Source organism: Capra hircus, chromosome 19 (assembly GCF_001704415.2).
Source record: "Capra hircus breed San Clemente chromosome 19, ASM170441v1, whole genome shotgun sequence".
Lineage (NCBI taxonomy): Eukaryota > Metazoa > Chordata > Mammalia > Artiodactyla > Bovidae > Capra > Capra hircus.
Window position 1 is genome coordinate 26,024,338 of NC_030826.1, and position 13,047 is coordinate 26,037,384.

The 13,047-nt window shown below is 36.6% G+C and overlaps 1 protein-coding gene across 4 annotated transcripts in view; it reads right to left on the minus strand.

Moving 5' to 3' along the window:
• RABEP1 (rabaptin, RAB GTPase binding effector protein 1) overlaps positions 1–13,047 on the minus strand; it is a 92,078-nt gene that overhangs the window by 61,716 nt on the left and 17,315 nt on the right. For 3 of the 4 annotated variants that reach the window (XM_018064462.1, XM_018064463.1, XM_018064465.1), the window contains exon 2: positions 2,267–2,395. The exons of the other annotated variant lie outside the window; for it this stretch is intronic. In XM_018064462.1, coding sequence (XP_017919951.1) covers positions 2,267–2,395 — 129 coding nt within the window. The remainder of the gene's footprint in view (positions 1–2,266; positions 2,396–13,047) is intronic. 4 annotated transcript variants of the gene reach the window in all.

The window sequence follows — 13,047 nt, forward strand, 5'->3', positions numbered from 1 at the left end:
ATTGGACACGGGCCACAGCAGTTAAACCCCAGAATCCTAACCAGTAAGCCACCAGAGAATTACCAACTTATATTTAGTTAAAAAAAGAAAGAAAAGAAAAAAACTGAAACATATCTTTTTCTAGACATTAATAATATTCACTAGAGCTTAATGACTTAATTGGGCAGGATAATGAATATATCTCTTAAGACCTCCATTTCTAGTAATTCTTACACATTATAATACTATTTTTTAGGTGTATACAATATTTATGATGTAATCACTTGTATACTTTAAATTATGGCAATACTGCAATACAAAAGAAATTCATGTGCATATTTTTATTGCAGAGCAATCAGACCAATTTTTCTAATGGCTTTCAAGCACAAAATATTACTGTAGGCTAGTGGTTCTCAAAGTGTTGTCCCTGAACCAATAATATCAGCATTACCTTGTTAACATTCTAGAAATCCAAAGTCTAGGATCCCACAGATCTAGTGAATCAGAAACTCTAGGGGTGGGGCCCAGCAATCTTCCTTTTAATAAACCCTAGAGGTAAAATCCTGATGCACACTCGAATTTGTGTTCTAAAAAATCACTTTTTAGAATAAAATTCTGAGGAAGATGTTAAAACTAACACAAGGAGGGGGAAAATGTAAAATTCCTGCTGAAGAATTTATTGACATTTATTTTATTCAATGGATCGGTGATGGATAGTATCATAAATCACTATGATTGACTATAATGGATATGTCTAAAGCATGAATTTTTTAAACTGTCAGCATTAACAGTACAATAGAATTGACATACTTCAAATCTTTTTAAATTTAAAATTAAAATTTTTTTAAGGAATGAGGGGTGTATGTAAACATTTTACAGAGTAGACAAATGTTGAAGGATCACCAGTCTAGAGTAATGGTTCTCAAACTGTGACCCTTGGACTGGTAGTAATGCAATCACCTACAAGTTTATTAGAAACACAAATTCTCAGGCTCCAGCCCAACATACTGTGTTCCAACAAGTTTTCCAGGTGATTTTTATCCACTTTAGAGTCTAAAAGCTGCTCGTCTATACTAGAGCATCTATTCCCAAAATTTGACGTGCATCTGAATTACCTGGAGAGAACCTTAAAACATCAATTGGTATAGACTCTAATTCCAGAGTGTCCGATTCAGAAGTCTGGGGTAGCTTCCAAAATTTTTCATTTCTGACAAGTTCCCCAGGAGATTATTAATGCAATGCTGCTATTTCACAATCACATTCTGACAATCACTCACTGGTCTAGAGGGCTCTAGAAACCATATCTATACCTTCTTATGTCAATATCCAAAATGTAAACCATTCCCGTCATCCTTCAGAGTAAGGTTCCCTCATGATATGCTCTCATACGTTTGCCTTATACACTTTGTTCATTTGCCTTATACACTTTGCTTTTTGGGGGGACTCAGCAGAGTCTGGCAGGGACATGGAATCAAAGCCATTGCAAGGTGTCATCTCTTAGAGCGTTGTGGGTCAGGAAGATCCTCTGGAGAAGGGAGAAGCTACCTACTCCAGTATTCTTGGGCTTCTCTGGTGGCTCAGATGGGAAGGAATCCGCCTGCAATGCAAGAGACCCGGGTTCAGTCCCTGGGTCAGGAAGATCCACTGGAAGAGGGCACGGCAACTCACTCCAATATTCTTGCCTGGAGAATCCCACGAACAGAGGAACCTGGCGGGCTACAGTCCATGGGGTCGCAAAGAGTCAGACATGACTGAGCAACTAAGTGCACTATTAATCTTTTTTCTTCAGTAGAATTAAACTTCTATGAGTACAAGAGCCACACGAATCTTGCCCCTTCTGTATACTCAGCACCAACGCACAATGCCTACCTGATAGTAGGTATTAAACATATTAATGGATAATTAACATTTGTTGAATAAATTACATGAAATGTCAGTTTTAATATAACAGCTAAGGCTATTATTAGAATGCCAACTGTCCTGATTTACCTGGGGCTATCTCCCAAGTGCTAAGAGGACTGAAAGTCCTGTGTCCCAGGACTATCTAGCCTACCATATTAAATATCATTAATGTCAAAAGACAAAGAAATAATGTATTATTCAACTTGTTTTACAATTTCATTCTTAACCCTAACCTCTAAATAGATTTCTATTATACAATCCAACTAGAAATAAAATCAAGATTTATTCAGTGATTAAAATTAACATTGTATATACTACCGAGAAACTTGACAAAAAGTTTTAAGACAGTTTTAGTACGGGGGTTGAGGGAGACTTATAAACTTACCCTCTTTAGCCAAATATAACTCTTTAAATTTTGCTCTCTTTTGATTAAATTCTTGCTCAAGCTGTTGCTTTGCACGTAAAAATTCTGCGTTAATTTTTTCCAATTCTGCCACCCGCTGCTGAAGAGAAACTGAAAAGAAAAATACTAGTTAACAAGTAATAATTTTTATTTATAAATTAAGTTACAAGAATTGATTAGTATTGCAGCTGCATATTTCTATAAAGAAACAAGTGGTCAAGCTTCTCCCAAAGACCCACTATATTCCTGGAAATTTTTCAAAAAGGACAATTCTACTCAACTTAATACACATGTTGTGAATGAATCCTGTAAGCTGAAACAGTACATATATGGAGAATCACATAAAGCAAATTTCCCAAAAGAAAGCTTCAAAGTTCCTTTGTATAACTGAGTATGTCCATCCACTTATGAATTTGTTAAATATTGGATTATTTGGGCTGTTTATCCTACAAACATATCCACTGCCAATCTTCCTAGTTCCTCTCTCTCTCACGAGTTATAAGCAAAATCTAATGGGCACTCTGATTAGCACAGCTATTCTAAACTGAACTGTTCTCCCACTTTCAAGATGGCTCATTATACTGAAATCATAATGAAAGAACCTTTCATATAGAAAGGATACAGAACTGTACATTCTGTATGAACTCTCCATTACTGGGGGATTATCCGGTTTTTAAATTAACTTGATTATGGTATGGCAGGGACTGGGACTCATTTTTACCCATTTTGAGGAGCTCTATAATTTGGCCACAGCTGATTATATAAACACCTATCCTGACCAAACCCTGAGAGTATTTTGGTTCAACCAAGGAGAGGGAAATCCAAACTCTTGGTGGCATCCTTTACCCCAACAGCAACCTAGCCACAAAGCTATGACCCTAATTGCTCCAGGGGATGCTTATCGGTAGTAATTGCTGCTACTACTGGTAAGTCGCTTCAGTCGTGCCCAACTCTGTGCGACCCCATAGACGGCAGCGCACCAGGCTCCTCTGTCCCTGGGATTCTCCAGGCAAGAATATTGGAGCAGGTTGCCATTTCCTTCTCCAATGCATGCATGCATGCTAAGCCGCTTCAGTTGTGGACTCTGTGCAACCCCATGGACAGCAGCCAACCAGGCTCCTCTGTCCAAGGGATTCTCCAAGCAAGAATACTGGAGTGGGTTGCCATTTCCTTCTCCCAGAAAGGGAGATAATACTACGCGTTATCAGTAGTAACACGTCTGCCTAATAATCTAGGTCAGCAGAGGTCTCGGATCCCTACAACCAGATAACAACAATTTACTAAAATTTTAACCATGATCTGAGATTATCTCTGAAGGCCCTAATACTCCTCTAAACCTATTACTCAATTAAATTGAGCTTATAATTTTATAGCACACAGGAAAAAAAGACTGGAAAAAATGCAATGATCTGTCTACAAGATATAGGACTACGGCTAATTAATTTCTTCCATGTGCTTATCAAAGTTCTCTACAACTCCTTCAATACTAAATAATTAAAACCAGTATTTATTTGCTCCCATGACATCTTCAGTCAAGCCTCACTACAGATCTAACAGCATCAAAGCAATCCAAGGCAAAAAGAGAAAATGATAGCTGCTTTGAGTTCCCTGTCTTTAAAGGTAAGGAGTTATTTTGAGGAGCAAACATCTAGGATCTTTTCGTCAAAGCAAAGAACGACATCTGATCATGTGAACACGTGTTAACCCTCAGAGAAAAAAAGGAATGGAGAATCCACTGGAAGGGGGAAATGTGTAGTTATTTCATATTTACTTTTGAAATCATGAAGGAAATAAGTTCTCTGTACTATTTACTTGTCTTGGTATTTTTAATTGTCCAGATTCCAACTGTTAAATAAATTAAGCAAATTTTCCAGTTCACGTTTTAGTTACAGGTAGCTACTCATTAAAACATGAGTTAGGGAAAAGCAATGGGAAATAAAGAAAGATGATCCTTCTGTTCTTACTTATCACTAAAAACTACACTCCCACCCACTACTACCTTCCACTAAAGTGCACACACACACACACACACACAAAATGTCCGTACTTTCAACATTATATTTAGGAACTGAAGCTAATAAATCAATAAAAACTAAAATACAGCCTTTAAAATTACAGCCAGGAAAGATTAAGTGTGTTTCCAATACTCCCCACCCTGTCCTGGCTCTGACCTACAGTTGAGGCACAGTCCACACCCACAGATCTGGCTGCCTCTCTCCACAACTGAGGACAAATTTCAGTTCCAGCAGTCGTGATCCCCTTGAGGATATACCAAGTAACTAACACTCTTACTCTTTTTTTTTAATAAAAAAATTTTTAATCCTCCCTCAAATTTTCTTAAATCCACCTCAACTATTTCCAACATACTACAGTTCTACAACACATAAAAAAGCCCAAACAACTGCTTTTTATAAGAATGCCTCTACAGCTTTATCTGGAAAAATCAATTCACCTTGCATAAAACAACAAGAAAGTTTAAAAACAGGCATCTCTTAAATCATAATGCATGAGCAACCAACCACAAATCAAACTGAAAATAGATCTCATCACACAAAGTATTTAACATGGCGACCAGCAGTTCACAATAACTAATTAACAATTCATGTAAAAACCACTTAGCCTGGCATATAAGAAAAAATGGGTAAATATTAGCTATAAGCTAGTAAGATTTACTGATACTAAATGAATAAGGGAAAACAGCAGAGTGATCAACTGGCTTTGACAAATGCCCAGAAGTCACTTCTAGCCTCATGATTCTGACTCAGTTCCATGCTTAGACTTCCAGCTCATATCATTCCCTACTACCATGTATCATCCTAGCAACATGCCACCATTAATGCCAACTTCAACAACACTAAGCCTGCTGTAACTCACAGCTGAAAGCTATTAGCATATCAGACTCTGTCAAACATTCCACACATTCTGTATACTGCTACCTTGAGTAATAAAATAAAGGGGGCGCACATGTTATGCAATGACTTCTTTTAATGCTTGATATGCAAAGAGAAAAATTATTACATCATTTATTCAAAATGTCTGCATCGGTGGTATAGTGATGAGCACAGCTGCCTGCCCAAAGTGTCTGAATTAAGCAACAACACAAAAAGAAAAGAATATGGCAAATAAATGAAGGAAAGGTGCAATAATTGTTAGGTATATCTCCTTCCCTAATTTTGACATGAATGTGAAAATATGTAATAATTTAGAAATATTTTAAAGCCTCAAGCTGGGTCCTACTATTACATTCTAATGGTATACTAAACTTGATGAGACATTATCAATGGGGGGAAACACACAATCTAGGTTAAACGTTACTACAATCAGAATTTTTTTTTGTTTAAAAACATTTAAGATCCAGGAAAACACCTATTTCAAGCAAAAAAAAAAAAAAATGCATAACTCCAGTGGAACAAAAGAATCTGAACAGTTCCTGAAACTCAGAAGTCTTAACCTGTATATCATTGACTTTAAAGTGAAACTATTAAGTATTGTAGCTATGTACATCCATCCAATGGAATAATATTAAGTCAGAAAAATTATATTAAAAGATTAAGACAAAATTATATTGAAATATCACATAATACAATCTATGGAAATATACATATATAAGACTGGTAAGAATAGGCCAAATTATATTCAGAGCAGTTCTCTCTGAATCAAAGCTAATCAAAAGGATAAATTACACTTGATTGTATTTAAATTAAAAAGTAGTAAGGTACTTCATTTTTTCAATTTTCAGTGATTATAATTTTGTCCTATTGCTCCATCTCAATTTCTCTGCTCCTAAAAAGTACACATAACTTACTTCAATGGTCTTAAAATATTTTAACACAGTAAAGAGTCATTTTTTAAAACTACACGTATATTTTCCCATGTATATATTATTTAGCAAAATAATTTGCTAAAATTTTTAAAAATGTGCTAAAAACAAAAATCTTTTGTTTCAGAAGTGGCCTGTCAGCTGGCAAATGACCTGTACTCTGAAAACTCTTCCCTGTACTCGGAAAACTCTGTCCAGCCTTTTGAAGGATTACTAAAAATTATTATTATTTGCAGTAAATACACCCACTGAATGATGCCTTGTTTAGGAAATATTCAGTAAATCCACAATTACTTGCCTCAGTAAGGAAGGGGAAGGAGAAGGTAAAGTAAAGCAGTCTACAATAACATTACCAGTCACCTGACAGCATTAGAGCAAACAGATACACCACTTGGGAATAATTTTTTCCATAATACTAAAGATAAACATAAACTCTTTAGTATAATATAAAGCCTGTCATCTCATTTTATATAATCCTCCAAAATCTGACTCTAACAACTTTAAGATACTGCAGCCTTTCTCCCTGTCCATTTACTCAGATGAACCATTTCTAAAACAAAAGAACATCTGGTGATGAAGTTTACACAGAACATCTTTTTAGCCTTCCTTATGTGAAGCAAAATGAAAACCCTTATTTTCTTTTACTCTATTCTTTTTTTAAAACTCTCTTAAATAATTAGGTGCTATAGTATTTCAGATAAAAGATAACACTTTTTAAATGATGGGTTTCAAATAAGAAAGTCAATTATTTCTCATGTAAAAATTAGGTGTTTATGCAAATGACTTGAAAATGTTGTCATAAATCCACGAAAAATATTAAATGAAAAGAACTGGTACCAAATTTTAATTCAGGTAGATAATGATACAATGAAAAATTAAGAAGAGAGTCTTCAAAAGGGCAAAAGTAGAATTAAGGATGGAAAAAACTGTTGTGGGGAATGGGTGGCAGGGGTGACAAGAACAGCGGTGAGAAGAAGCAAAAACAGAACATTTTCGAATTTTCAACCTCCCTAGAGATGTTAATGATCAAAATTAATTAATTAACCTCTAGGCATTTGCAGTGTGGAATTTTATGGGTCCAATTTTTAGTTTACATTATTGAGTGGGAATAACAACTAGATAACAGTGTTATAAGGATTGTATCAAGAAGGCGATGGCACCCCACTCCAGCACTCTTGCCTGGAAAATCCCACGGACAGAGGAGCCTGGTGGGCTGAAGTCCATGGGGTCGTGAAGAGTCGGACACGACTGAGCGACTTCCCTTTCACTTTTCACTTTCATGCATTGGAGAAGGAAATGGCAACCCACTCCAGTGTTCTTGCCTGGAGAATCCCAGGGACGGGGGAGCCTGATGGGCTGCTGTCAATGGGGTCACACAGAGTCGGACATGACTGAAGTGACTTAGCAAAGGATTGTATGGATTACTATAATCCAATGTATTTCAAACTAAATGTCAATCCATTAGTAAGCTGTTACATCAATTTTTGATTAGCAATCTGCCATTTAAAGTTAATAATAAAATATAACAGGAAATACCAGCAACACATTTAATATGGGTATATGTTATTTCATGATTGGGTTGCACTGGAGAAAGTGCTTCTTACAGTGGACAGAGGTCAAAATAGTTTGAAACACCAATTCCTAATTCATGCAGGAATCCATTCCTATAACAGACGTGATCACATGGCTTACACATAAACATAAAGCTAACAACTCAGTTCACTGCCTTATGGGGCAGCCAATTCCACCATTAAGAGATTTAGATTATCCTCCCCGCTTTACTTGAACTGATCACCTGTTAAAAATATCTATTTTTACTAAAAGAACTTTAAATCATCTTCCTTAGAAATCTTAGTTTTGCCCTACAGATTCAGTGAGGAAAATTTCTATTATCTGATATCTCACACTTGCCCTCTCCTTTCTCCAGATGAAACATCTCTTCACCATTTAATAATGTCTAAATTCTTCATGATCTCAGTTGCTCTCTTTGCACACTACAGTTAGTCAAAAATCTACATAAAACAGGACACACTAATCCTAACACAATACCAGCTTAGTAGAAACATTGTATCTGGGGGCTATACTCTTAATAACATACTATAAATTTACCCTAGCTTTTACTGGCCGTGATCTCACATTGTCATTGCTGGCCCAATAAAGATAACTTCAAAAATAAGCTGACTATGCATAATATCTTATATAAAATGGATAGCCAACAAAGACCTACTGTATAGCACAGGGAACTATACTTAACATTTCGTAATAACCTATAAGGGAAAAGAATCTGAAAAAGAGTACATACTCACACAAGCAAATACATACAACTGAATCACTGTGTTGTATACCTGAAACTAACACAACATTGTAAATCAACAATACTTCAATTTTTTTAAAAAGCTAACTATATGGTTGAAATAAACTATGGACATTTTTGAATAATGGTCAAGATATACAATATAGTTCAACCACCATTACATGTATTTTACCAGATTTTTTAATCACCTTAATTTCTGATTACACATAGCCCAATTACCATGACTGTCAAAAGCTCATGTTCAACAACTGATATAACTATGTGTGGATAAAAATGGATACCCATCTTATTCAATTTGTACAAACTGGTATTATTCTACTTCAAGTATTTCAAATACCAAATGCCAAGCCAGATGAAAAAGCGTGACTCTCACTGGACTTTTTGAAAAGCAGATATATTTTCTAACTATTTGGATATTTAAATATATTAGAGTCCCACTTATAAGACAAATAAAGCAATTCAAAACTTATATATCTTAAGCTTAAAACTCAAAGAAGGCTTACTTAAGAAAAGGCCAAAAGAATTCAGCTTTCTGCCTATAACTCTACTGGCATTCATAAGCAGAACCACATCATGCCACTTTAGGACCTAGCTTGGAACTCTGAGAATTCACTATCAGTGAAGTTGAATTTAATCCTTATTTTGTTTGAATTAACCATGTGTCAGTAAGGTTGCTGGTGAGAATGCAAATTAGTACAACCACTTTGGGAAACAGTTCCTTACAGATGCACACCTACCATATGATACAGCAATCCTACAAATGAAAATGTATTTCCACACAAGGATTTGCACACAAGTGCTCACCGAAGCTTTGATAATACTTACAAAACTACTTTGGCTTATGATAACCAAAAATTGGAAATAAACCAAAATGCCCACTATAAATGGACAAATAACAGTGTATCCATACAATGAAATATTAGACAGCAACAAAAAGATATACATTACTAATTTACACAATCTGGATAAATCTCAAGATTATCGTTTAAGTGAAAGAAATCAGACACAAAAAGTATGATCCCACTTATATAAAATTCTAGAAAAGGCAAAACTATGATGACAGAAAGTAGAGAAGCACTTGTCCAGAGGAGTTTAACCACAAAGTGTCATGAAAGAACTTTTTGGGGTAAAACATTCTATTAACACAATTATGGTGATGGTTACAAACTATGTATGTTTGAAAACTCATGAATCTATATACTTAAACCTAGTAAATTTTAGCATAAACTGTTTTTTGATCAGCTCTACTGTGGTATGAATTTTAAAAAGTACAAGAATAAATTAGTGCTTGGTAGCATTAAGTGCTATCCTCTTCAGGCCAGTTTTATTATCTTCATAGCACTTATCACTATCTGAAACTATTTCCCTAAATATCTGAATGTTTAAATATTGTTCCGTACTAGAGGAGACCCCCAGTGAAAACTGAGACTGTATGTATCCTGCTCATTGTTACGTTACATTTTTAACACCTTGAACTGTGGCTAACACATGGAAGGCATTCAATAAACATTTACTAAATAAATAAGTAAACAAAAAAGATAAGCAGGAATAACTAAAACCCATTGATGAAGAGGGGCATAAGTCAGGGTTTTAAAAGACAGCAAGGATTTGAAGAAACAAAGGAAAGAAGAGTCTTCAACTGCAATGGAAATGAGACAGTAATGTATATCTGTCCAGGAGTCAGCAAACATCTCTGACACAGGCATAACTGCAACTTTCCCAACTTTGCATACAAGTCCCAATGAGTCACTCCTTGGCTTTCCAACAAGGTAGCCATGGGGCTTCCCTGGTAACTCAGTTGGTAAAGAATCTGCCTGCAATGCAGGAAACCCTGGTTTGATTCCTGGGTCAGAGGACGAGAAGGGATAGGCTACCCACTCCAGTATTCTTGGGCTTCCCTTGTGGCTCAGCTGGTAAAGAATCTGCCCGCAATGCGGGAGACCTGGGTTCGATCCCTGGGTTGGAAAGATCCCCTGGAGAGGAGAAAGACTCCAGTATTCTGGCCTGGAGAAGTCCATAGACTATATAGTCCATAGGATCACAAACAGTCTTGACATGACCGAGCAACTTTCACTTTCCAGCCACCAAACACATGAAATATGGCCATCTGAATTATGTGTTAAATATGAAATATATACAGAATTTTGAAGACTTCAGTACAAAAACATTTTACTATCTCATTAATACTTTCTATCACATGTAGAAATTATAACATCTGGAATATACTGGATAAATAGAGTATTAAAATTGATTTCACAGAAAGTTATACACACATGTTCAGAGAAGCATTATTCATAACAGCTAAAGAAAGGAAACTCAAATGTTCATCAATTGATGACTGGATAAGCAAAATTTGGTATATTTATACAACAGAATACTATATATCCAAAAAGGAATGAAGTACTAACAAGATGGATGAGCCTTGAAAACATTAAGTTAAAAAAGCCAGACACCAAAGGCTACCTATTGTATGATTCCATTTATATTCATAGAGACTAAAATATTAGTGGTTGCCAGCAGTTGGGGACAGAGAAGGCAATGGCACCTCACCCCAGTACTCTTGCCTGGAAAATCCCATGGATGGAGGAGCCTGGTATGCTGCAGTCCATGGGGTCGGGAAGAGTCAGACAAGAGTGAGCAACTTTACTTTCACTTTTCAAGCATTGGAGAAGGAAATGGCAACCCACTCCAGTGTTCTTGTTGCCTGGAGAATCCCAGGGACGGGGGAGCCTGGTGGGCCGCCTTCTATGGGGTCACACAGAGTCGGACACGACTGAAGTGACTTAGCAGCAGCAGTCTGAGGAGGAATGAAATGGGGAATGACTGTTAACGGTCAGGGTATTCTTTGGAGGATGAGGAACTTATTTGGAAATTAGTGGTAATGGATGCACAGCTCTGCAGACATTCTAAAAACCACTGTATGTTCTAAAGGGGTGAAGTTGATGATGTATGAATTGAATCTCAAAGCTGTTGATAAAATTAATCTCAATAAAATTAATTTCACCTATTTAGAAGTGTTTGTTTCGGTTTGATTTTTTTAATCTTTCAATGTGGCTGCCAGACGCAACTGAAGTGACCTAGCACAGCACAGCACAATGTGGCTGCCAGAAAAAATTTACACTCTTTGGCTCACATTACATCTCTGTTGGACAGCATTGTTCTAGAGAGCTTACGGGGGAGGGGGATACTTTGATATTTTGAGTTCTCGTTTTTACCTCTATTTGTCTGACACTCTGTTTTTCCCAATTTGCCAGCCTGCTTCAAGTATCACCATACTTTACAGCCAACTGAGACACTAAGATCAGTCATCTTAAAACCCAAGATCCCCTTTTCCCCTGTGCTTTCCAGTAGCACAATGTCACTCTACTACAGTGTGCAGACTATGTGGTCTAATGGGATAAGGAGTTTGCACAAGAATGTAAAATCAACTAGGACACTGAGCACGTTTCCAGGGTTCCTTGAGAAAAAATGACTGATTCTAGGTCTGGGGCAGAAGTATAAATGATAAACCTGGAACACCTTGGCACCTATTGCAATTTTATCAAAGGATTTCCCTTTCTAACAAAGGAGTCAACTTAGAGGATTCAATGGCCAACAATGAGATAATCTGAACATCAGCGTGGTAGGCTGAACCAACCCTTCCCCTCAAATACTAATTTCCTGATCACCAATCCAGTAAATATTACCTTATATAGTAAATGATATAATTAAGGATCTTGAGAAAAGTAGTTTATCCTGGACTATAATGTACCCATAAAACCATTCCTCCACCATTCCAGATAAAGGGGCATTATACATACTCACACATACAATTCACAGCAGATAACTATTAAGAAAAAATTTAATTACTTTTGGTTAACAATCCCTTTAATATAAAATGCAAATTTACTCAGAATAGTCTGAAGATTTTCTTTTTATTCATTTTAACTGGAGGCTAATCACTTTACAATATTGTGGTGGTGGTATACATATGTCCCCCATCCCACCTCCCTCCCCACCCCACCCCTCTGGGTTGTCCCACAGCACTGGCTTTCAGTGCCCTGCTTCATGCATCAAACTCACATTGGTCATGTATTTTACATATGGTAATCTACATGTTTCAATGCTACTCTCTCAAATCATCCCACCCCCGCCTTTTCCCAGAGTCCAAAGTCTGTTCTTTACATCTCTCTTTTGCTGTCTTGCATATAGGGTCATCATTACCATCTTTCTAAATTCCATATATACGCATTTATATACTGTATTGGTGTTTCTCTGATTTACTTCACTCTGTATAATAGGCTCCAGTTTCAGCCACCTCATTAGAACTGACTCAAGTGAGTTCTTTTTTATAGCTGAATAATATTCCATTGCATTTATGTACCACAACTTCTTTATCCATTCATCTGCCAATCAACATCTAGGTTGCTTCTGGGTCCTAGCTATTGTAAACAGTGCTGCAATGAACGCTGGGGTACAAATGTCTCTTTCAATTCTGGTTTCCTCAGTGTGTATGTCCCGCAGCGGGATTGCTGGGTCATAAGGCAGTTCTATTTCTAGTTCTTTAAGGACTCTCCACACTGTTCTCCATAGTGGCTGTACTAGTTTGCATTCCCACCAACAGTGTAAGAGGGGTCCCTTTTCTCCACA